This window comes from Loa loa (genome assembly GCF_000183805.2).
Source record: "Loa loa unplaced genomic scaffold supercont3.163, whole genome shotgun sequence".
Classification (NCBI taxonomy): domain Eukaryota; kingdom Metazoa; phylum Nematoda; class Chromadorea; order Rhabditida; family Onchocercidae; genus Loa; species Loa loa.
In genome coordinates this window covers 108,422-130,008 of record NW_018108343.1, presented here as the reverse complement: position 1 = coordinate 130,008, position 21,587 = coordinate 108,422, and the positions used below count along the sequence as shown (strand labels likewise).

Genomic DNA, 21,587 nt, shown 5'->3' with positions numbered 1-21,587 from the left:
GCACGAATACTTTAGAACTTTAAAAATATATTGAAATAATAGAAAATTCTTATGAATATTTTAGTGTTTCATTTTAGAATCATAAAAAAATCTTACAGATACCGGTAGGCGCATGCAACGTGCTTTATTTAAGCGTCTGCCAATTACGCATTGCTCTCTGTCACTACTACCGTTTGAGGATCCCGTTTGTTCACGGGATGGAATCATTTTTGATTTAACGTATGCATTAGGACTTCTACTTTTATGTAATGGTTTTCAAATCTAAACTTTCGATCTGATTCTTGTTAAGAGTAAAGTTTGCAAAAAGAAACACTGTTATTTTTTCATTTAATCATTTATATGTTATGACTTTTTCTGCACTCTTTTATTTATTTAATTCTCATATGAAAACTATAGACTTTTTTATGTTTATTTACTAGCTTTAAAATTTTAAAAACAAGCAAAAAGTAGAGGAAAAAGAAGTTGACGGAAGGAAATTCGTTAGAATCTGTGGTGATAAAGTCTTTTTTCAGACATATTATCCCGTATTTAAAAAAGTATGGTATCAATCCAGTGACTGGCAAAAAAATGACTGCAAAAGAGTTGATTCAGCTGAAATTCGATAAAGATGCTGATGGTAAGGAGTACTTTTTGAATACTGATTGCTTGGAGTTGAAAATAGTTTATCTTTAAAAGTTCATATCGGGAAATGGATAGTAATCCTGGTCTTGATTTACATTTGAATTCTCGCCAATTAGCTGTTGTGAGTGACGATATATTTTTCCATGTTCAGGAGAATTTAGAATCAATCGGAAGAAAACGAGGTTACGAGAGAATAGTTCACATATGCATACATTTGCAGTCGAATAATGCTATGTGTATGATGTGACCAGAACAATTTTATATCCAGGAAATGGACAGTTTTTATATTTCAGGTAATTTTCGATGTCCTGTTACGTTTCGTATCTTCACACCCACTAGTCATATTGTGGCTATCTGCCAAACAGGAAATGTTTATTCATTTGAAGCGATCGAAGAACTGAACTTGAAACCCGGACATCTGAGAGATCTTCTAACCGATGAACCATTTCAAAAGAAGGATATCGTTACCCTGCAGGCATGGAAACTTTTAGATTCATTTCATATTGTTGCGACAGTGTTAACTACTCAGAATTCTTAAGATAACATTTCAAGATAACGTAAAGCTTTTGCATAACTTCTGTTTCTTATTTCTTGTGCTTTTTGCTTTTTTCTGCTCAGTACACATCAGCATATCTGTAAGAAGTAGGAAGCCAATCAAGTAAGGAAATAGTTCTAGATAGAAGAGTGAAAACAGTCTTGTTTGGCGAGGCGCCATACACAATCTGTATATAGGCTTAAGTTTCTTTCAGGATCCAAATCATTTGGAAAAGTTCAACATTGAACAATTCCATCATGTAAAACTAGATTTGAAGACGAAATCTGAAATTGAAGCTGAAAAGAAGGCCATGGAAGATCCGAAATTTTATATTCGACGAATGAATAACGAAACTAAAGAAGTTTTGGAAAAACTGGCAAAAGAATATGTCCCAGCAGTAAGTTTAAGCGGTCTTTTGTAACTTAAAACTGACAGTGATTCTACTGAATAATTGGTACTATGGGACGAGAAGGGGAAATCATTGGAAAACTGAATTCAAATCTCGAGTAAAGAAAAAGATTTGTGTGCGCATATATAATTTATAAGTTTCAAAGTTTGATTAATTTTTCCTTCGAAACCAAATTTTATTTTTGTAAAATCTAGAAGTCATTCAGAAAACTGAACAAATAGAAGAAGAAGAAGCAGATGAACTCAATGCGGCACATTACAGTCAAGGTCGTGTAGCTGCAGGATTTACATCGACGACGATGGAGCCTGTAACACATCAGAAAGCAGCTACACTTGATGCTGATACCGTCAAGTAAAAAATTTAATTTTTGTAAATGCCATGAAAAACTTGAAGAGAGCGAAGATGGTTTCACTTTTTTTTGCAAGCTTCGGAGAGCTTATGAAATATGAGCTATTTTAACAGTTGCGGCTTTCATGTTCCGTGTAGGATACTTCTTACCAGTTCTTCTTTCAGATATGCGAGAGTAAACAAGAATGGTTATGTAAGAATTATAACTAATTATGGTGCAATAAATCTTGAATTATATTGTAAAGATACACCAAGAGCTTGCGAGAACTTTATCAAACACTGCAGGAATGATTACTACAACAATACCAAGTTTCATCGGATCATCCGCAACTTTATGGTCAAATTTTAAAATCTTCCGTTACAGTTCTTTGACGTAAATGTGAAGCTTATTGCCAGGATTATTATGGTTCTAGCGGTAGTACTCTGAGTTTTAAACCATAATTCAGCGAAAAGCTTTCAAGTGAAGTAAGTTGCATATTGCTAAACAGAGTGAAATAGGTTATTTGGAAGAATTTATAAGTTCTCTTATTATTTAGATGCAAGGAGGAGATCCGACAGGTACCGGTAAAGGGGGTGATTCTATTTGGGGAAAACCTTTTAAAGATGAAATTATACGATCACTTAGCCATAATCAACGCGGCATATTGAGTATGGCGAATCAGGGAACAGATACGAATAAATCGCAGTTGTAAGTATTATGGACTTTTTTGAAGAATTTTTTGCAAACTGTTGGTGTCTTGTATATTTCAACTCTTGTAAATGCCACGCATTTCACCAAATAACTTTGTGAACTAACCATTGATCTGGTTACAGCGTACTTTGCAAGCATTTCTTTTCAGCTTTATAACTTTTCGATCATGCAGTTACCTGGACGGCAAACATACTATTTTTGGACGTGTTGTGGGTGGTACCGAAACACTGAACACTATTGAAAAGATTGAAACTGATGAAAGCAGTCGTCCAATTGTAAGTTTCTAATCTCCGACTTAGGAGTTTCGTATGTTTGAACAGTACAGTGTTTGAATCAATTTATTTTTCAGGTAGATGTGATTTTTCTTAATTCAGAAATTTTTGTTGATCCTTTCGAAGAGGCTGAAGTAGCGGTGGAGAAAGAAAGGGAAAATATTCGTTTAGCGAAGATCAATCAAGAAAGTGGTACGGATTAATTTCCTTAAATTCGAGTAAAGCATCAGATTTCTAGAAAATTACATTGTTTACGTGGAATTGGTTCACGTCAAAAAAAAGGCCGGGGAAGGTTGGGTGTGCTATCAAACACCAGGAACATGCCTTAATAACTATTTGCATGAAGTAGGTGGATGAAAATTCATGATTTCAGAAGCAGTAGTAAGTGCGTCATCTGCAGAAAGGCAAATTCCAAAACCGAATAAATATGGTGTTGGCGTTGGAAAGTACATAAATTTGCCGGAACTAGCTGCCACAACGAAGCGCATGGCGAACGACACCACTGAATCCGGCAAAGCTAAAAAGAGTGTCAAGCCAAATCAGGTTTTCGGTGACTTCTCATCCTGGTAAAAAAAGTCGCTTGAGTTGAAGCTTCCAGAAAATTTTGAAGACGGTTCGTATCTCATTCATTTATGAATGGCATGGAATGCCATGCAAAACTGTAGGTAAAATCAAGTAATGTATGAAATAAATGCTGAAAGAATTTATGGAATAGTGCACTACATATATCTCTTTAACTGCCTACCTATTTTCGAAAAGCTTCCTATGTCAAAGAATGTGTATAGACTTAATGCGTTAGCCATTGTTTTGTAACCATAATTTATTCACAACAGATGTACATGAACTGGACGAGGAAAATAAAAAAACATCAGAAGTTCAACTGAATGTAGAGTGACCATAAAATTTTACGAGAGGATCAAAAAGTTACAATTTTACCGTGTTCGGTGCGCACGTATGCAATATAGGAAAAAAGCACATAACTTTCAGAGCCAATCAGTTTTGAATTAATGGGAAAAAAAAGTGAAAATATGAAATTACGTGATGTGACATCACGCGAGGTACTGAATGTATCTCATCCTTTCTCGCCAATGAGTACTATTATGTACATAGCAAAAATTCATCTGAGAATCAACTACCTAACCTATACAATGAAACAAAATGAAGCTCCAGAACAGATAATTTATCGTACATTAAATTATGAATATCCTTTTATTGGCAGTTTACGGCCAGAGTCCATAATAATTGCTGAGTATCATTTTAGCTAAATCAATTTTAAAAAATTATGGAATGAAAGTTAAGTTACCGCATGAATCCGTGCATATTTTTGCAAAATCATAAATCTATCTTGCATTATTTAGCAATCTGCCCAATGGCAGGAATTACACATTAGCAGTTTCTATCGCCGTCGCCTTCTAAAAGGATACTACTTGGCCAGTTAAACGATAAAATGATGCTTTTGCTGAACAAGCCAAACATATATTCCCTTTACTAAACATGCAAATTGAACATTTGTTTTCTTTATTAAACCTCACCCGCTATCTTTACTAAGCATGCATGTAAATTAGTTGCACTTAGTTCTTAGGGTGGTTGGCAGAAAACCAGGAAAAAAGACAAACTTGGAAGCTAGCAAAAATGACGTCATCCACTGCCGAGCTTACAAAGATTACAACACTTGCAATTATAGAACTCGTACACTGTGAAGATAATGGAAAATAAAAGCGTGAGAAGCTTATGGTTTTAGAAGAAATTAGTTACCAACATATCCAATCCGTTATGACTGAGACTTTCTAACATGAAAATTTAACTTTAGGAATTAAATGAAAAGTGATCTTCCCAACTAAAGAAAAGAGTAACAAAAATGGTATAACCTGAGGAAACCAAGAGAAAAAGACCGCTGTATATACTTTCCTTTTTTTCGAAACCATCCTTTGATAAGTAGCATAAATCGAACCCATACGGTTAAAGATTGCAAAATTCAGTAAATATATAAAGACCATTCCAGTGACAATAATTCGAACTTTCTACTAAAATTTCGAAAAAAACTACCTTACAACCCACCCATGCTCCACAAAAACTTCCATAACCTGATTATCAATCTTTTTCATCCCTTCTTTATGTTGCCGTATCTTTGCCATTTTCATCCCGATTTGGAGGAATTTCACCCCGACCATTCAGTTTGGTTTTTGCCATTTGCTTTTCTATTTCAACCATTTCCATTTCTGCCACACGTTTCTTGGCTTCTTCATTAGCGACTGAAAGTAAATTCTTTTATTTTTCATTCTCAGCTAAACAGACTACGATTGCAACAAAGAACTTAGAGTAGAGCCAGTATTATATTCTCATTTGTCGAAGTATTCAGAAAAAACAAGCCAAATATATCCTGTTTTATAACTTAGACTAATGCTATGAGCATAAATCTTACTAATATTTGAATTTAACAAAATTTCTTCAGACCTGTCGATAAAAATTCGTCATACTCATCGCTCACATCATCATTATCTAAGATCGTGTCATTATTATCCAGTTTACGGAAACTTTCTTCCAGGAAGGCTCGTTCTTCTTCTGTTAGCGGTTGACCGTCGGGACCAATGATGAAACTGGATGAACAAGATGGCGTCAAGCCCTGGTCATTTTCTTTACGATAGTGCTGAAATCAAAACACTATAGCAGTTTGACTTTTCCTGGGAATATCTGAAGATATTTTGATACTGTTCTATAAGGACCAAGGACAGATAAATGACTTACTTTTCCTAATAGGTTAAAATACTTCAAAATCTTGTAACGTAAACCTATCACTTACGTCAGTCGCTAGTTTCCCTTCTCTGTTAGCTGGAAAATTCCTTGCATCCCATTTGTTCTCACGCCATGTGTTCAAACTTAGTATTTGTTCCTTCACTGAACTGAAATCACACCTCGAAATTACTGAACTTTGAAAATTAAACCCACAAGTATGCCAAAAATGTTTTCCTATTTCCAAATGTTTTCCACAAATTAATTATAAACATTACACCTCATTACAAATGAGAACGACAAAGAATAATGAACTCTTAGTCCCCACAACCTTAAGAAGGTCAATCAATCATGGTTAGGCTTCGTAAACGAAGACTTGGAAGGTTTTTACTCATATTTGATGCGAACGCTACTAATGTTGTGTATCCTCCCTGCTTGTGCAGTGGCAATTTGCGCAGAACTGGCCCAATCTTTCACTTCTAAAGATCACCTGTCAGGGTCCAGCGAGCTAAGACGATTACAGCGAAATTCTCAGGTCGTTGGTTATTCTCTCAGATGAATGGATTTACAGAGTCTAATGAGCTTTATCTGCTTGGGTTTGGAGTTCGAGTTGTCCTTGTCCGAGGGTAACACCTTGTCTGATCCTTCAGCAGAGATCTGCCTGGCATGGGAAACCCTACCGGAGACATAAGCCACCGCCAGCATAGCTCACAACCTCACTAAGACACGCAAGGCTTCTCCCTCGCGTCAAGGAAGTATCTGTGAAGCCCGCGTGCTCACAAACCGCGACCTACCATGCTGGTAAGGGAAGTTTCAGGTCGGTAACCTTAACTTACTTCTTAGCTGCATAAGTGCTCTACAGTTACTGTCAACTCCACCACCAAGCAACGGTTTGATAGGAAATTTAGTTGGCCTGCACAGGGTGATGTCAACTTGGTAAACAAGAAGTTTCTAAAGGGACATATTTCACCATACTTGGTATCATCTGTTTTTCTCATATTATAACTGCACAGATGTTGTTGGTAAACCATACTATTTCACAAAAGATGAAACATACAACCATTAAAAAATGATTAATCACTATACGAATAACGATAGGCTTACTCGCTGATAGCTGGATGCGCTTTAGCAATAGCATTCAGCTGTGTGAGAATCTCGTTAATTTTTGAGGTTCCTCCACCGTTATCCAAATAACGACCAGTAAGCTGGAATAGAAGTTTTTTGGAAGTCCCGATATGTAAAGAGTCACAAACTCAAACCAGTCTTATAATTTCTATTGATACCTCAATAAAAACTTACGCAACTTAAAAATTGTAGACAATACCTTAAGTACTTCCACCACCACTTTAACTTTCGAATCATCCAAACGATCAGCCACTAAGACCTCCTTGATTTGGTCCAGTAGCGCGTTCTCAAAGGTTTGCATCTGTGAACCATTTTTCTGAAATTTGGGTTGGATTATTGAAAACTAGTTCAGTTCCAAAAAGTCTGTATAGAAAAGCTCGAAGCCACCATGACGAGAAATCAAAACATCGAGAATCAAAACCTGATAAAAAATGGAAAGTAAAAAGAACCCTTCTAAAATATCAATGTTAATGGTAGGGACGGAGCACAACATCCCATTGAAGCTCAACTAGATTTATACGAGATGAAGTCCAACAAATTTCAAGGAAATAAATGGTGAAGTTGAAGATTAAATGTGAAAAGAAAATGAAATGCTGCACAAAAAAACTTCATAAAAGTAATAATCAGAAGTGAAGAAAAACGACTTACCGATTCCAGTTTTTCATAAATCTCTGCAAAAAACAGCAAAAGATTCTTTCGTTGCTGATCACTGAGATTAGATCTTTGTTCCTCGTGAAAGCATAATAAGCTAGCAATCATGTCATCTTGGAAAGAATGTAGATCACGGCACAAAAATGAACATAATTTTGCCAAATTATATTGTACAGTCTGTGACGATGAAGTAAAAGCTGCCTAGAAATTATAAAACTAAGTTTAAACCAGGAGCTGAAAATCGATGGTCCATCTCCAGTTCAGGAATCCCCACTGCAACATTTTGCAAGTTTAGCAGTTCTCCAATAAATTCAATATTTTTGAATGAGGTATTGTTAATCTCTATGAATCCTAATATAATGTACATAGACAAATAGGCACTCCTGGACTCTGCATAATGCTTCTTGTGTTTGCTCTTTCACTACCTTATCTTCAACTTATTTTCGTTTAAGTCAATTTCAAAAGGACATTCCTATTTCACCAAACTACATTCGTGAAAGTCCAAAATCCTCATTTTAGTCATATTTTCAATGATCACATCAGTATGTCATTTCCTAAAACATTATCGCCCTAAGCGGAAACTTCCTTGCCAAAAAATACATGCACTAAACATCGACGAAAAAGTAGTTCGCATACAAACTTCCATAAAACCGGTTACGGCTTTTTGTCATTAATCCGAAGAGAAAATTCTAGAAATGATAATGAATTCCTACCAATTGAATAATCATTTCAACTGTTATTTTCAGCGCGTCAGTTTTGAATAATGGATTGGTAGTACGCTCCCTGATAGCATTCGACCAGGTTTCAAATTCACCTGGTTCTAATATTAACTGCTCCAAACCGACTTGTATCTAAATTGAAGTTAAAGCTCTAAATTCCCCGAAAATTTTCAAACTACATGACAAAAAAAAAGGAAAGAAGCCTTCAGTCAATTTTCCAATACAAAAGTCGAGTATCGGAAAAAACTTCGGAAACTAAATGGCTAAATTATTTTCGATTCATGTAATTAACAGTTCCGCTAAGGAATTTTGAAAGATAAACGCATTTTTCTACCTATAGATTTCAATAACTGTTCTAGGCGATCAATATTACTATGTTTGGATATATATTTTTCGGTCATTCTCCTAACTATGTATCTTTTATCATCAACTGAAAAGTTAAAATCGAACCGTTTCAAACAAAGCAATGCAGTAATCATAGAAACGAAATTATATAAATAAATGAATAGACAGACTCACATGCATTATGACAAAAACGGATGACATGTAAACTTAAAAAGCAAACCTCCTGTAATTCTTTGGCTCGTTCACTACACAGCATCCGTTCGCAGAGAGCGGGTGAAAGGTTAGCCTGCAGTCCGTAATATCCAAAATTATTACCATAATTTAGTTCTGCACTCAGTGCTTCCGGATCATCATTTGCTATCGGTGGCTCCATATACGGAGTGAACATTGGAATCTCTTGCGAAAACTGAAGTAATGAAGATTTTCAACATAACGATTCGATATTATAATGATTAAGATCCTAAAATGAATAATCGAATAATCATGTCCAAACTAACAATGACTGAATATAAACGCAATAAGTGCGGTTATATGTTTGGGTTTTTGAACATATGTTTGGGAGGCCAGAGTGTCAAAACCGCTGCTACATATACCCAAAATTTTGGTTCAACTCATGAACAGCAAAACCGAAATGCTTGATCACAGCAATTACAATTGTTTATAACAAAAGACTGATTACACAAAAATACATCGAAAATAGATTCTGTACCACAAAAATAAAATAGGTTTTCCATTTTTCGTAGGTAATAGACAGATATAGTTTATTGCATAGAAGGGAAAAAAAAACCACATAATTATCACCGACTAATTGTACGTCGTACCAGTGGCAGCATGATGCACTTCGAAATCAGCACACAAATCGTGAAAAGATTCACTTTAATGCTTTCTCTTCCTGCGCCCTTCCACACTGCACACCCTCATTTTAATTGCTGTATTACACCCCATGAATTACATTTTTCTTCCCAACAATATGTTTATATTAATGTACCACACTCCATCAAATCTATCACTGATGGATTATATTTGAAAATTTTTGATGCAAAACATACCCCTTTATACAAAACCACACTATGGTGAATATACAAAAAAATTTTCACCGACTGATATCATACCCTCGACTTAAACAAAGGCAATCAAAAAATATGACAGGAGAATTTTAACAAATATGGAATCGATTTTTACGAACATATTAATATGCATCTCATTTCAAAGGATATTTGAAACCAAAAAAACAGTTGAGAGTATTTACAAGACAATGTTGTTGAAATCCCCCTACATCTAAGGCATTCATCGTTAGTGTCCGAAATGAGTCCTTATTCCTCACTGATGTACATGGAGTTCAATGGAGAATAGTTAACAGCTTGTGGCATAAGGACAATTGTTCTTTTAAAGCGTATTCACCTGTAAAAACGCAATTTCCTCAGAACAGAGAATCACATTATCTCCACCCTTCCCATTCCGAACGAACTCATCGCGAATAGTGCACTGGAGTGGAAGTAGTACTAGTACTGAGGGGTTCTCTATCGAACTTGTCCATGAAACTATTCATGTTCCACAAAAAAAATAAAGAAATCTTGAATTTGAACCTTGCCTCCGGTCTCATTAATTGATAAAATCTTGAATTGGATAACCAGGCAATGATTAGATCGGATTGAACAGACAAGATGAACTAAGCAGGATAGACAAACAAAGAGCTACCGATCGAAATCCCGTTTCCTGTTCCTTCGCACATCAAAACTGAAGGAAACAAAGGACAGTAGGAAGAGATATGTATGTCCTAATGTTTTTTTAAAGATACAAAACGTATTGCAGAGAGTCCTAGAAGTGCAGCGTGGGAAAAACGTATAAATTTGAAGCATAATGAAATGCGCTCCAATCGAGCGAAACCAGCTGGTATATTTACACAGAGCAGGGGAAATAGCATGGTTACTCGTGCGCACATTTCCATCATCCAGTTGCATTGTTCCTTCGCACAATCTTGTGCGCCCAACCAATGCCACTCCCCCTTTATATTACCAAAATTACTCGCTCACAAATTTCAATAAAATCATATATCTATGTTGCCTTGATTTATGCACATCTACTTCCTCTCCCTTGTATATAACCGTCAAACAACTGCGCAAAGAACGCAGAACAGCGAAACAAATCCCTTAAACCACAGAACAAATGGGATAAATCATCCGTCTATCACAATACGATTCATGCCTTCCCTTTCCCATTCCTCTCAGTGCCATTTCAATCATGTAGGCCTTCCATTATTCTCATGACACTATATCGATCCAAGTTAGATTTTAAATAATATATTGCTCAACGCACAGACAAGCATACCGAAACCCATTAGAACAAACTCACAAACCACCCAAGCTAAACTTTGTTTGGTAGCATAAAATTTAACCTGGTTAATCTGTTTGTTTGTTATGATTTTTGTGTTTTTCGATGGCGTTATGCACAAAAAGAATTTATGATTAGAACCGCTGCGCTTAATCACCTGGATCGATCTCTCAAACAGGACAACAATGCGACGCGTTTAAAATTACCGAATCCGACCACATGGAGAACATAGTTTTACTGCCCTCTCCCTCTGAGTCCCATCACAATTAAATAACAGGGTTACAGAGTTATAATTTGATAATTCTGACTCCCATCAGTTCGTCCCTTGCAAACTAAGTGTATTTCTACATTACAATGTTGAAAAACTTAGCTAGCTTTTCAAATGGAATTATATCAGTTTCAAAGTTCAAATTTGCATTAAAAGCATTATGCAAAAAATGTAATGTTTCTTCGGTTGTGAAATAAGCAGACGGGAAAAACACAAGACGGACAACTACCATAAGGAGATCAAAGGAGAAAGAAAAAGATTCTGTAATCACGGAACTTGCTTTGGAGAATTCCTATCAGCAAATTCTCGTTTTTTGTTTCACTATTCCAACCGGCAGAAACTCAGAAAAAATTTTGGTCACTAAATGCTGAATCAAATTTCACTTGGAAAGATGAATTTCAAACAAACCTGATAGTCGTAAGCATTGGCCGGACAGTATCCATCGTACATTGGGGCATTAACATAAGATGGGATATCATGCAGATGGTACTGAAAAGTTTTTCAAAAAACTGGAGGAAATTGAAATTTGAAGAATAATTCCCACTACTGTTGAAACCAAATACGCCTTTATCTTTTTGAGATAAACTAAGAAGGTTTCAACTTTCATGTAAAGATACTACTCTGGGATCGCATCATGTGATATGTATATAATTTCACATGTGCAATGTTAATCATTTTTGCAGAAAATAATTTATAAGTTAATTCAAAAACTGCAGTTGGAATAAAACAAGTAGAAAATTGACTTTTATGAGTCGGATATTAATAGATTTAACTTAAGCTATCCGACATCACTTCATTTTGGAGGCAATTTTGCAGAAGCCATAGAAAAATTTGAACTTATCGAAGGTTAATGCAGACAACATACCGAATATGCAGGATGAAAAGGTGGCGCATTCGGATTAAGCTGAAAAGTACCATTATGGTGAGAATTTATTGGTGGCTGCTGATATGGGATTTGTGAATTCGGTGGCCCGTACGCATCTGAAACGTTAGGATAAAAAGCCATATTTCAGTTTACCATTTTTTTTTCTTGATAAAGTGAAGACTTTGAGAAATTTCTGTGACGAAATCCACAATCTCCCTTATGAAAACAGTCTACAAATCTAAGTCCGTAAAGCATATGCTCCAAGAATTTCAAGAAGATGGAAACAAAGAGATAGGTAAGGGATATATCACGACACATGGGTAGTAATTTTGAAATGATCAGAAACTATCAAATGAAACTGGTATTCAGAACAAACGATCAAGAACGGATGGGCTCAGAATATCGATAAAATCATGCATTTTACACTATAGTTTGACATTATTTAAAAAAAAACGCATTCCTGAGCGTCACCGACAATTTCACATTGTAAACAGCACCGTCTACCAAGCTCTTTCAAAGCTGATCTATTAACGCAGGCAGCCCTACCAATTCAAGGCTCTTTTTAAAAAGTTCAGTATGTTTCCTCCTATACTCTTCCCTCACTAGTTTTACTGATCCCATCGCATTTTGTTAATCTATCATGCATTATATCACATGAAATCTATCGCTTTAATGCACCATTTAACTAATATCTGACATTCCCAACAAACATTAATTTCACCATTTTTCGAAATATAAGACACAGCTAATACCTTCATCTTATTGTTACCATTTAAATATCTTTCTCACATGCAGCACATTCAGAGCATTATGGCATATAACCCAAACAGAATGATACACGGAGTAGAACGTACCCGAAGAGATCGAGTTCAACATAGGGCTACTATACGGCGAGCGGGTGTTTTGTTGTTGGGATGCTGGATTCGAAGGTGGCATGTTATGTTTATGCGATGATGGGGTTGTGTTCGTGGTTGCTGTCCGGTTGTATGATGAATGCGAATAATTGCTCATTTTTTTTTAATTCCTGACACAACGAAATAATCTAAAAGGATCAAATGTCTTTTCTGAAATGCGTGAAATTTTCGAAGATAAACAGCACATATTACAAGCAATGGGGGATGGAAAGAAGATGAGAGATGGGAATAATTGAATCTTTAGATCGAAAGTTAAAATTCTTGTGACAACTAAACAAATCACTCCACTTCCGAGCATGACAAGTCTGAATAATAAATTTCAATAATGGATGCTTTGAGAAATTGAAGCTTAAGAAACATATTGGATTTAACCCGAAAACCGAAAAAACCTAACTACCCAACCCAAGGTAAACAAGTTTAAAGATCCAACCCCCAACCATTCGGAATTCACAACATATCACGCAGCCGGACATATATGACAATATTATTTCCCAGTCATGATATAGAACTTAATTTACTCTCAGTATCTAATGCTGTAAGAATAAAGCAACGCTGTGAAAGGCGTAAATTTACACATTCATTCACTCATGTAAACACTATTTCGTAGCACCTCAAAATATAGTAAGCGAGGGGGAAAAACAGGAAAAACAGCAAAAAAAGACGATAGAGAAGACAAACGACATGCAAAGATCTAGCATCGATTCCTTTCAATATCGATTAATATTTTAGGTAAATAACTACCGTTTCTTGCGGATAAAAACCATAATAAAAACGTCTCAACATGAGAAAAACTTCCTTCGATGATGCTTGGCTGATTTCCTAAGTCAACTGTTGAAATTTTAATTTCTCAAAAAAAAAAATGCATATTTTTCGGAGGAAATTAGAAAGTTCTTGAGAAAGACAAATCAAATTTAGAAGAAATCTTAATACATGAAGCATAAAAAATAGATCTTAATACATGAAACATAAAAAATAGATAAAAAATAGATAGATTTTTTTTTACATGAATTAATCCCTAACAATATGAAACAATCAGTTCAAGAAATAATGATTGTTATGCTATAAAACAGGAGGAAAATTAGGGAATAAATGATGGCAGTAATATTCCACTGCCACAAACCAATGTTAGGATGTTTTTGGTAGTGAAATTTAAAAAGAACTACCAAATTCACAAATGTTATGCTATGAGAGAATAGTTTTTTGGAAAAAAGGGGACAAAATGGAAGAAGGAAAAGGAAATACTAGAGATCCTTCGAAGTACCAACTGACCCCATATCGAACTTAATCAGCCATTCGAGGTCACAAGGATGCTTGAACTATTGATTAAGCACAATCGCATCAGGTGTAAAATTGTTGGCCGTTCCTAGAACGTGGTATTTGAAGGACCGGGCAAAGCAGAGTTACTGGTGAGACGTGTATTTAGTATGTTACGTGTCTTGAAGGACTCTTCCAGACGTAGATTATGACTTTCTTGATCTTCCTTTATTCTGTGGAGCTTATTGGAATTGCTACTCATGTAAAATTAGACGGATCAATGTTATACATCAACTCGTAGATTAGTTAGAGACGTGGATTCAAAGTCAAAATTTCAAGCAAGAATGTAGATTGTTCAAGTTGAAGTTTTAAACAAGAACTTGACGAATAAATAAATGGGTGTACAGTATTTCATTCAATCATAGTTAGGTAAACAGATTAAAATAATATTGGTACCATGCGAAGTGTGTTTTATGGCAACGTAAGATTATCCTTGTATTGAAATTTGCTTTTAGCAACGCTTCAGAAATGGAAGTGATTGATGCTGGTTCGACGCAAACTCTACGTGAGGAGATCAAAGCTTTAGCCAGTGAAATACAAACCCTGAAGGATGTGAAGAAGACTGAAGATTTGGTATTAATTAAATAATATACATTTCCAATAAGTCATAGTATTTGCATCCTATGCTATAACAAGAAATATAAGTCATGGTAATTTCAGTGTTTCTTAGGAAATTTGATTCTAGAAAGCGGGGTGATGTGAGGAAAATTTGAAAACTCAGAATTGTAAAGTGTGAATGGCTGTATTTTAATAGCTTCTCAAAACACATGGTTCCCATTATTGCCACGAACAGATATTCATCCTTTTAATTTCACATCTTTTTCCTTCAAAAATGCATGCACATAAATCATGAAGTGGAGACATTCGTATCAGAAATTATGGAAATTTGCAAATTTTTGAAGTCTAATGCTGATGTTGATTGTAGATTTAATACTGCATACTTTATGATTTCTTTGATTCTGAAAATGATTCTGTAGTTCCTAATGTTTGTATTGAATTGATTCTTCACTGTTAGAAATTATATGGTTGAGTTTCTTAGACATCTAAAGAGCAAGGGAAAATGTCAAAGCGCTTCTGTGATTCTCGGAGATAACCATCATTTGTACCTTATGTTTATTACTCTTAAACGAAAATTATTTCAAAGAATTCCAATGTCCTTACAGTGTTTATGGATACTTGAAAATAAATTTTCACTTTTATGGATTTGTTGCCGGAATGATGTTCAGTGGCGGGTTATTGGTGTTAATTCAGTAATTATTGCAAATTATGTTTAAACCAAAATCCTCAAGATTGAATTTAGCAAAAAAATCAGCCCATAGAGAATTCATGGATTTTCTGGATCTTTTGCCATGAGGAAGATTGGTACGGACACATAGTAACTGTCGAGTAGTACACATTCGCTGTTGATGTTATCTGTTGTGGGACGTTGGCTGCCAGTTTCTTCAAATCTTATCAAATTTTTTGCTCTTCGAAGGAACGGAACTATCACTGAGGTAATCAAAATGAATATCAGTTCGGCAACAATTCATGGTTTTTTTTTCAAATTTATGATGAGATGAAGTCTTGAAAACTTGTTTCTTTCCTAATATTAAAAGGTTTTGGTTAGGATTGCTAATGTTCGCTAAATTTCGACATCTCAAATTACTGGAACTTGTCGCATGGTTTTCAGTACTATTTAACTGTAGATTGCTTTCAAGAACTTGATTCGAAAAAGATACGTCTTGTATAAATTATCCATGTTTCATGCAGTGGGACTTTTATCACCAACAATTTTTTGTCATTTTTTCAAATCATTAGACTTCTCGAAATTTGTCACTAATATGGAAGCTCGATTTTAGAATTTTCATAGATCTCCTTTAATTGCCATCTAATTTTTAACTCATTTAATCTTCGGTTATGGGTAAAAATCCATCTGATGAAATTATTTTTTCTACCGAAACTTTTTTACAGATTACAGAAAACTTAAGCTGTGTGATTGAGAAGAAACCTTTACCGAGCTATGAATCCAAAAGAAAGTTTGAAATTCGATGTCCAAGAGGTAGTCTCTGAATTTCCCTTTTACGGTATCAAGAAGTTTTCATCCAGGTGATTTTACTTTCCATTCGGTTATTCTAAAGATTTTTTTCAGGTACACGTGATTATGGACCTCAAGATATGGCGATACGAGAGCAAGTGTTAAGTACAGTTACAGAGTGTTTTAAACGCCATGGTGCCGTTACCATTGATACACCTGTGTTCGAGTTGCGCGATATCTTGTTGGGAAAGTATGGTGAAGAAGGTGGAAAATTGATTTATGATTTGTCTGATCAAGGAGGTGAACTTCTCAGTTTACGTTACGACCTCACGGTATGTTAATGAGGGGATTTCAGTTTTACTAATGATATTAAACAAGTTTTAGATTGAATGAGAGGTTCTGAGCATTTCAAAATGGCGTTTCTTTTCTACGTTCTAGTGCAATGGTTACCAACCTTTTCTTGATCACAACTATTATTTGTTGCAGACTTCTTTGGATTCCATTAATTTAAAAATGAACTTTAATAAAACTTTCAATGCATTAGTTAAACATAGAGTAATATTATAATATGAAAAGGAGGAAATATTTTCAATAGAAAATGGAATTTGATTTTCACCAGTGCAAGTATTTAAGCTTCCATCTTCCTTGCAATATTTCCACTCATTGCTGCGCCGCCTTCGTGGAACATCGGTTGGGAATCACTATTCTGCAGTAGAAAGTCTTTCTTTTTTTTCAACTCCTTTCATAGTTACCCTGTCGGATGTGGATTTAAAAATTAGTTGAAAAATTAAAGATAAGTAATTTTCTGCTAGAAGTTTTTTGGAAAGGCTCCATTCAATACAAAAGTTGCTCTATAACCATTCGAACATCACGCTTGGTCAACCCTAGCAATCTTAGCAGTAATGATAACAATTCTTTTGAAATGACCGAAGAAACCCATCATCACATTAATTTTAAATTAACATCGAAATTTTAAACTCCATATGTTCAAATTATGTTTCAGGTACCCTTTGCTCGTTATCTTGCTATGAATAAAACCGTTGTATATCTAAAACGGTATCATATTGGAAAAGTTTATCGAAGAGATAATCCTTCCAGAGGACGTTTTCGCGAATTTTATCAATGCGTGACTATTTTTTTCTTTTTCTAATTTAATTCAATTTTTTACAAGACGAAATTTGAAGATTAGTGGCATTAGTAAGGAAGCTTGCTGATTTTGACTATGGAGTTGAAACTTTGATAGAAGAGGGGAGACCGGGAGTGAGTGGCTATTTTGGCCTCAAGTATTTTCGTGAGCTATTACAAAATTTTGGGGTGCAAGTATTGGCGAAGCATTTTATTCTGATGACTTTGGATTTCAGTTGTTGCTGTCCATCTGTTCCCAAAATTATTGTTGGAATTTTTTTTTTTTAGGATTTTGATATCGCTGGTTCTTATGACTTGATGATTCCGGAAGCCGAATTGTTAAGGATTGTTAATGAAATACTGAATGCATTAGATGTTGGTGCATTTGAGATTAAAGTAAGTTGAAATGTTGGGTGTCATCGCTGATAATTGTCAATTTCTGTCATACTGTTGACTGTTACTCTCTGAAATGTGCCATTTATGGTTTTCGGTGCTGTATTCTAAGTTCTAGAATGTTAGTTTCTTTTTCTTATGGTGGATTACTTTGTAGCTAAGCTAGCAATAAAAAAAGTGAAATTCGTTCAAGTCATGTAACAATTTCAATATACTACTCTGTTTTCAGAAATTATTTCAGAAATTTTTAGGTAAACCATAAATTACTACTCGATGGCATGTTTGCTGTTTGTGGTGTGCCAAAAAAGCACTTTAAAGACGTATGTTCGTCGATCGATAAGTTAGACAAGCTTCCATGGGAAGATATCAGAAATGAATTGTGCAATGAGAAGCAGATTCATTGTGATATCGTCAGCAAACTGGAGACATACGTATGTTTGCGGGGTTTGTTGATTGTATCATTTTCAAAAATTTCAAGTTTTATAAAGCATAGGCAAAAAAATAAGCTTGGAAGAAATAGATGCATACGATTTCATGGACCTGATGAAATGCTTAAACAAAATTCACGACGTCAATAAATAGGATTTTCCTGTGCAGAACAAATACCGACACCATGATATTTTGACACTCATACCGTATTTTCGAAGAACTTTACTAAAAAATGAGGGAGCATAATAACTGTGCATATCTCCTGGCTTACAGTCTTGCTATGATGTTGTTTAAGTAAATATGCTTATTAATTACTAATCCGTCATCAGTATTCATCCTTCCTTTAGTTATGTTTACATATCAGCTTTATGTCATTATCTTTAACTTTCTCTGGTTTTTCATTTAGGATAATACAGTTCAAACTCGTTTTTTTTAAGAACATAACAGCAGCTTAACAAATTTTGATTTGTTAAACTGGTTTGAGAAAGATGAAGCGACATCGAAAAATAATGATATACAGAAAGCGGTGTCTGAAATGAAACAGCTTTTGGAATATTGTGAGCTTTTCGGTGTTCTTTCGACTGTTATTATTGAGCCGTCATTGGCGCGAGGACTTGATTATTATACGGGAGCAATTTTTGAAGTTACTTTAAAAAGTTCGTTATTTTATGATTAAATACTTTGGTTTTTAATAGAACACTAATTAAGTGATAAATAAATTGGATCTATATCTTGATATTACGCATGCAGCTCAGTTAGTTTATATTCAGAATTTTTGCTGTCACAGAACTTCAGTTGAGAGTGATTTGTTGATGAAAATTTGGTATGGAGATAATATTAAATACAGACAGTGTAACTGCAAATGAATTTTAGACTCTGGAAAAATACAAATGGAAAATAGTGAAACCGACGAAGAAACTCGAAGTATGAATATAGGATCAGTTGCTGGTGGTGGTCGTTACGATAATTTAGTATCAATGTTTTTACCGAAACATAAAGTGCCTTGTGTGGGAATATCGATAGGAATTGAAAGGCTTTTTACGATTATGAAGGAAAAATCAAAAGTAAGTAGTGGTGAAAAGTTTCAGGAGTTTCGCTAATTTAAGTCTAAGTTTTGTCTCGCGCTCAAAAATTTTGCTTGTTGTGACGTTCCCGTTATTTAGATGGAGCATGTGCGATCAAAAGATACGCAAGTTCTTGTAGCTTCGGCGCAAAAGAAATTGGTAAAAGAAAGAATGAAGATTTGTCGGTTGCTTTGGGATAATAATATCAAGGTTTGGTGTTAAATAAGTTTTGGTGTTGTCACTTTTTGTTAGCTTCAACTTATCGTTCCGAGACTTGAAACATTTATAGAGCTGAAACCTACATATTTCTATCAAAATACTTCCTTTGTTATTTATTTGTTTTTTGAATTTTAGAAATATTCCAGGCTGAAATGGCTTTGAAAGCAAATCCAAAGATGTTAGACCAAATGCAGTATTGTGAAGAACATAAAATACCGCTAGCAATAATTGTTGGTGAGCGTGAGCTGGAAGAAGGCATTTTGAAACTGAGGGATGTGCCTTCTCGTGCTGAACAGGTATCATTTTGATTTTCTTATTAAAATTTGATTTTAGTTTGCAATGAAGTCTCCCTTATAAACTTTACTTTTCATATACCAATTTATTTACCAAAATATATACTTATAAATACAGTGCTATAAAAGATATCATTTTGTGGTTGTTTAATTAATGTTCTGCAGTAATGTTGGAACATTTCAGGATATACCTCGGGACAATTTGGTTGAAGAACTGGAAAGGCGGTTGCAACATCTGCAGTAGTTGAGATTTGATTAATTGTTGGTCTTTGCTATAGTTGAAAGATTTTTCATTTTTTGGTTTTCGGAGCAACAGAAATGTCAAAATTAACGAAATCTTGTTAGTGAATTATGAACTGGTTGATTTGAGTTTAAATTCTCGAATGACCATTTTTTAGTTTCTGAACTTAGACAGAATAATATTGCATTTTATTAATCATACTTTATTATCTTTTCTCATTGTTCTTTCCTTTTTGCTGCTTGTTGGGTGATAAAATAAAAAGAATATGCTCTCTTCCCGCAATATTAGTGAAATAAATCAAATCTGAAAGAATAAAAAAGTGATATTGCATTTCAGTTGTATACAAAAATGACAAATAGTAGATGGAAATTGAATGAAAAACGAAGGTGTCATCTTACTAATCAATTTCTTATGTGTACAAAGTATTGATAGCTCTGATAGCTCTGAGTAGATAGTGTGATGTATTTCAAATTATTTAATGTTTCTGTCAATAATTCGAGATTTCATGGTTTTTGTCACAGCTATGTTCACATTATTTTCAAGTGTTTTTTTAGTAACTTGATAGTTATCAACATTGAATATCGGAAAACAGAGAAAAAAAACAGACAGATATCATTGGTATTTGTTTTTTTTACCATATTACATCATTCTAAAAAGATAAAATAGCGTGTTAAATATTCGGCAAAGTGATTTTTTAGAGGAATCGTGAAGTGGATATTATTGTAACAGAACTGGTATGATAAACCGATAGTACGGTGCAATGACATATAAAACAAGATGAAATTTTGTGACTCTACCAGTAAATACTGTAATTAAGAAATAACTATCAATTTTTTAATAGTAGTTCAAAAGGATTTCCATCTTCAAATTTCAAAAATTGTCTTTGATTAAAAATTGATGCAAGCATCATATTTCACGAAATCAATAGTTTAAATTGGTTGTTCAGCGTTTTTAAAATAGTATTTGTAATTCCACAAAGATAAAAGGAAACGAGATATGGTACTTCTTAAAATGAATAAACTAACTTTTTTTCTTTTTATCAAATTTTTGTCAAATTTTTTAATTCATTTGTCAAATTTTTTAATTCAATTCGAAAATTTGTAAAGTAAAAGTTGTAATTTTTGATAAGTTAATTTTAGAAATATTACTTCTTGTAATTATTTTAACACGAATTATATTAGTCACACTGGTTACAATTATGGTTGATAAATCACTATTAATTCTTATCATCTGTCTAATCAGAAATCATATTAATTCTTTTATCAGATATAATAATTTTGACCGTATATCATTAAATTGTTTCTTTGCATGTTTTTCGTTATCAAAAAAAAAAATTTGGATATTTGCATAATTTGATTAAATATCCGATGATTTGTTTGGAACTTATTTCATGATTGTATAAAAAAGATGGAATGAAAGAGTGAAATATAGTAGTTTTGATATCAATACAACTCATTAAAAGGTTAATCGAAAGGGTTAATTGGCTAATTGTTAGATTAAAAACAATCAATCATTGAGATAATTCAAAATGTCTGTACAATTCTTTCATTTCCATTTCAGAACATTCGTGAATACTGTATATATATATATATATGTATATATATATATATATATATATATATATATATATATATATATATATATATATATATATATATATATATTATTATT

The 21,587-nt window shown here is 34.1% G+C and overlaps 3 protein-coding genes across 4 annotated transcripts in view; 2 read left to right on the top strand and 1 right to left on the bottom strand.

Moving 5' to 3' along the window:
• LOAG_17970 (peptidyl-prolyl cis-trans isomerase) overlaps positions 1–4,131 on the top strand; it is a 5,423-nt gene extending 1,292 nt beyond the window's left edge. Inside the window, exons 3-12 of the mRNA XM_020450639.1 lie at positions 99–219; positions 513–616; positions 915–1,096; positions 1,371–1,553; positions 1,771–1,916; positions 2,079–2,250; positions 2,450–2,601; positions 2,753–2,879; positions 2,954–3,068; positions 3,250–4,131. Coding sequence (XP_020305664.1) covers positions 99–219; positions 513–616; positions 915–1,096; positions 1,371–1,553; positions 1,771–1,916; positions 2,079–2,250; positions 2,450–2,601; positions 2,753–2,879; positions 2,954–3,068; positions 3,250–3,446 — 1,499 coding nt within the window. The 3' untranslated portion in view covers positions 3,447–4,131. The remainder of the gene's footprint in view (positions 1–98; positions 220–512; positions 617–914; positions 1,097–1,370; positions 1,554–1,770; positions 1,917–2,078; positions 2,251–2,449; positions 2,602–2,752; positions 2,880–2,953; positions 3,069–3,249) is intronic.
• A 727-nt stretch (positions 4,132–4,858) lies between these two features.
• LOAG_17969 (hypothetical protein) lies at positions 4,859–12,958 on the bottom strand. Its single transcript, XM_020450638.1, has 11 exons — positions 12,765–12,958; positions 11,911–12,026; positions 11,454–11,534; positions 8,667–8,852; positions 8,096–8,233; positions 7,380–7,583; positions 6,931–7,047; positions 6,711–6,811; positions 5,677–5,776; positions 5,331–5,523; positions 4,859–5,128 (listed from the first exon to the last, which is right to left on the bottom strand). Exons 1-11 carry the CDS (start codon positions 12,919–12,921, stop codon positions 4,989–4,991), a joined length of 1,533 nt encoding a protein of 510 aa, XP_020305663.1. The 5' UTR covers positions 12,922–12,958; the 3' UTR covers positions 4,859–4,988.
• A 1,629-nt stretch (positions 12,959–14,587) lies between these two features.
• LOAG_05136 lies at positions 14,588–20,234 on the top strand. 2 transcript variants are annotated; one of them, XM_003140673.2, is made up of 11 exons: positions 14,588–14,711; positions 16,089–16,176; positions 16,267–16,484; positions 17,156–17,278; positions 17,566–17,673; positions 17,922–18,114; positions 18,537–18,755; positions 18,973–19,163; positions 19,263–19,373; positions 19,529–19,678; positions 19,860–20,234. In XM_003140673.2, exons 1-11 carry the CDS (start codon positions 14,607–14,609, stop codon positions 19,917–19,919), a joined length of 1,566 nt encoding a protein of 521 aa, XP_003140721.1. In that variant the 5' UTR covers positions 14,588–14,606; the 3' UTR covers positions 19,920–20,234. The 2 variants fall into 2 exon arrangements, with proteins under 2 accessions (XP_003140721.1, XP_020305662.1); XM_020446776.1 differs by lacking the exon at positions 14,588–14,711 and adding an exon at positions 15,397–15,631.
• The last annotated feature ends 1,353 nt before the right edge of the window (positions 20,235–21,587 follow it).

What these genes read in the sequence shown, in the direction of transcription:
- LOAG_17969 (XM_020450638.1), bottom strand. Translation starts at nt 12,921, where the DNA reads ATGAGCAATTATTCGCATTCATCATACAACCGGACAGCAACCACGAAC. An exon ending in TTGAAATGATTATTCAATTG is followed by an intron (nt 7,584 to 8,095) that starts GTAGGAATTCAT and finishes TATAATTTCTAG; the next exon opens with GCAGCTTTTACTTCATCGTC. An exon ending in GCGCATCCAGCTATCAGCGA is followed by an intron (nt 5,777 to 6,710) that starts GTAAGCCTATCG and finishes GTGTGATTTCAG; the next exon opens with TTCAGTGAAGGAACAAATAC.
- LOAG_05136 (XM_003140673.2), top strand. Translation starts at nt 14,607, where the DNA reads ATGGAAGTGATTGATGCTGGTTCGACGCAAACTCTACGTGAGGAGATC. An exon ending in GTTTACGTTACGACCTCACG is followed by an intron (nt 16,485 to 17,155) that starts GTATGTTAATGA and finishes ATTATGTTTCAG; the next exon opens with GTACCCTTTGCTCGTTATCT. An exon ending in TTTGGGATAATAATATCAAG is followed by an intron (nt 19,374 to 19,528) that starts GTTTGGTGTTAA and finishes GAAATATTCCAG; the next exon opens with GCTGAAATGGCTTTGAAAGC.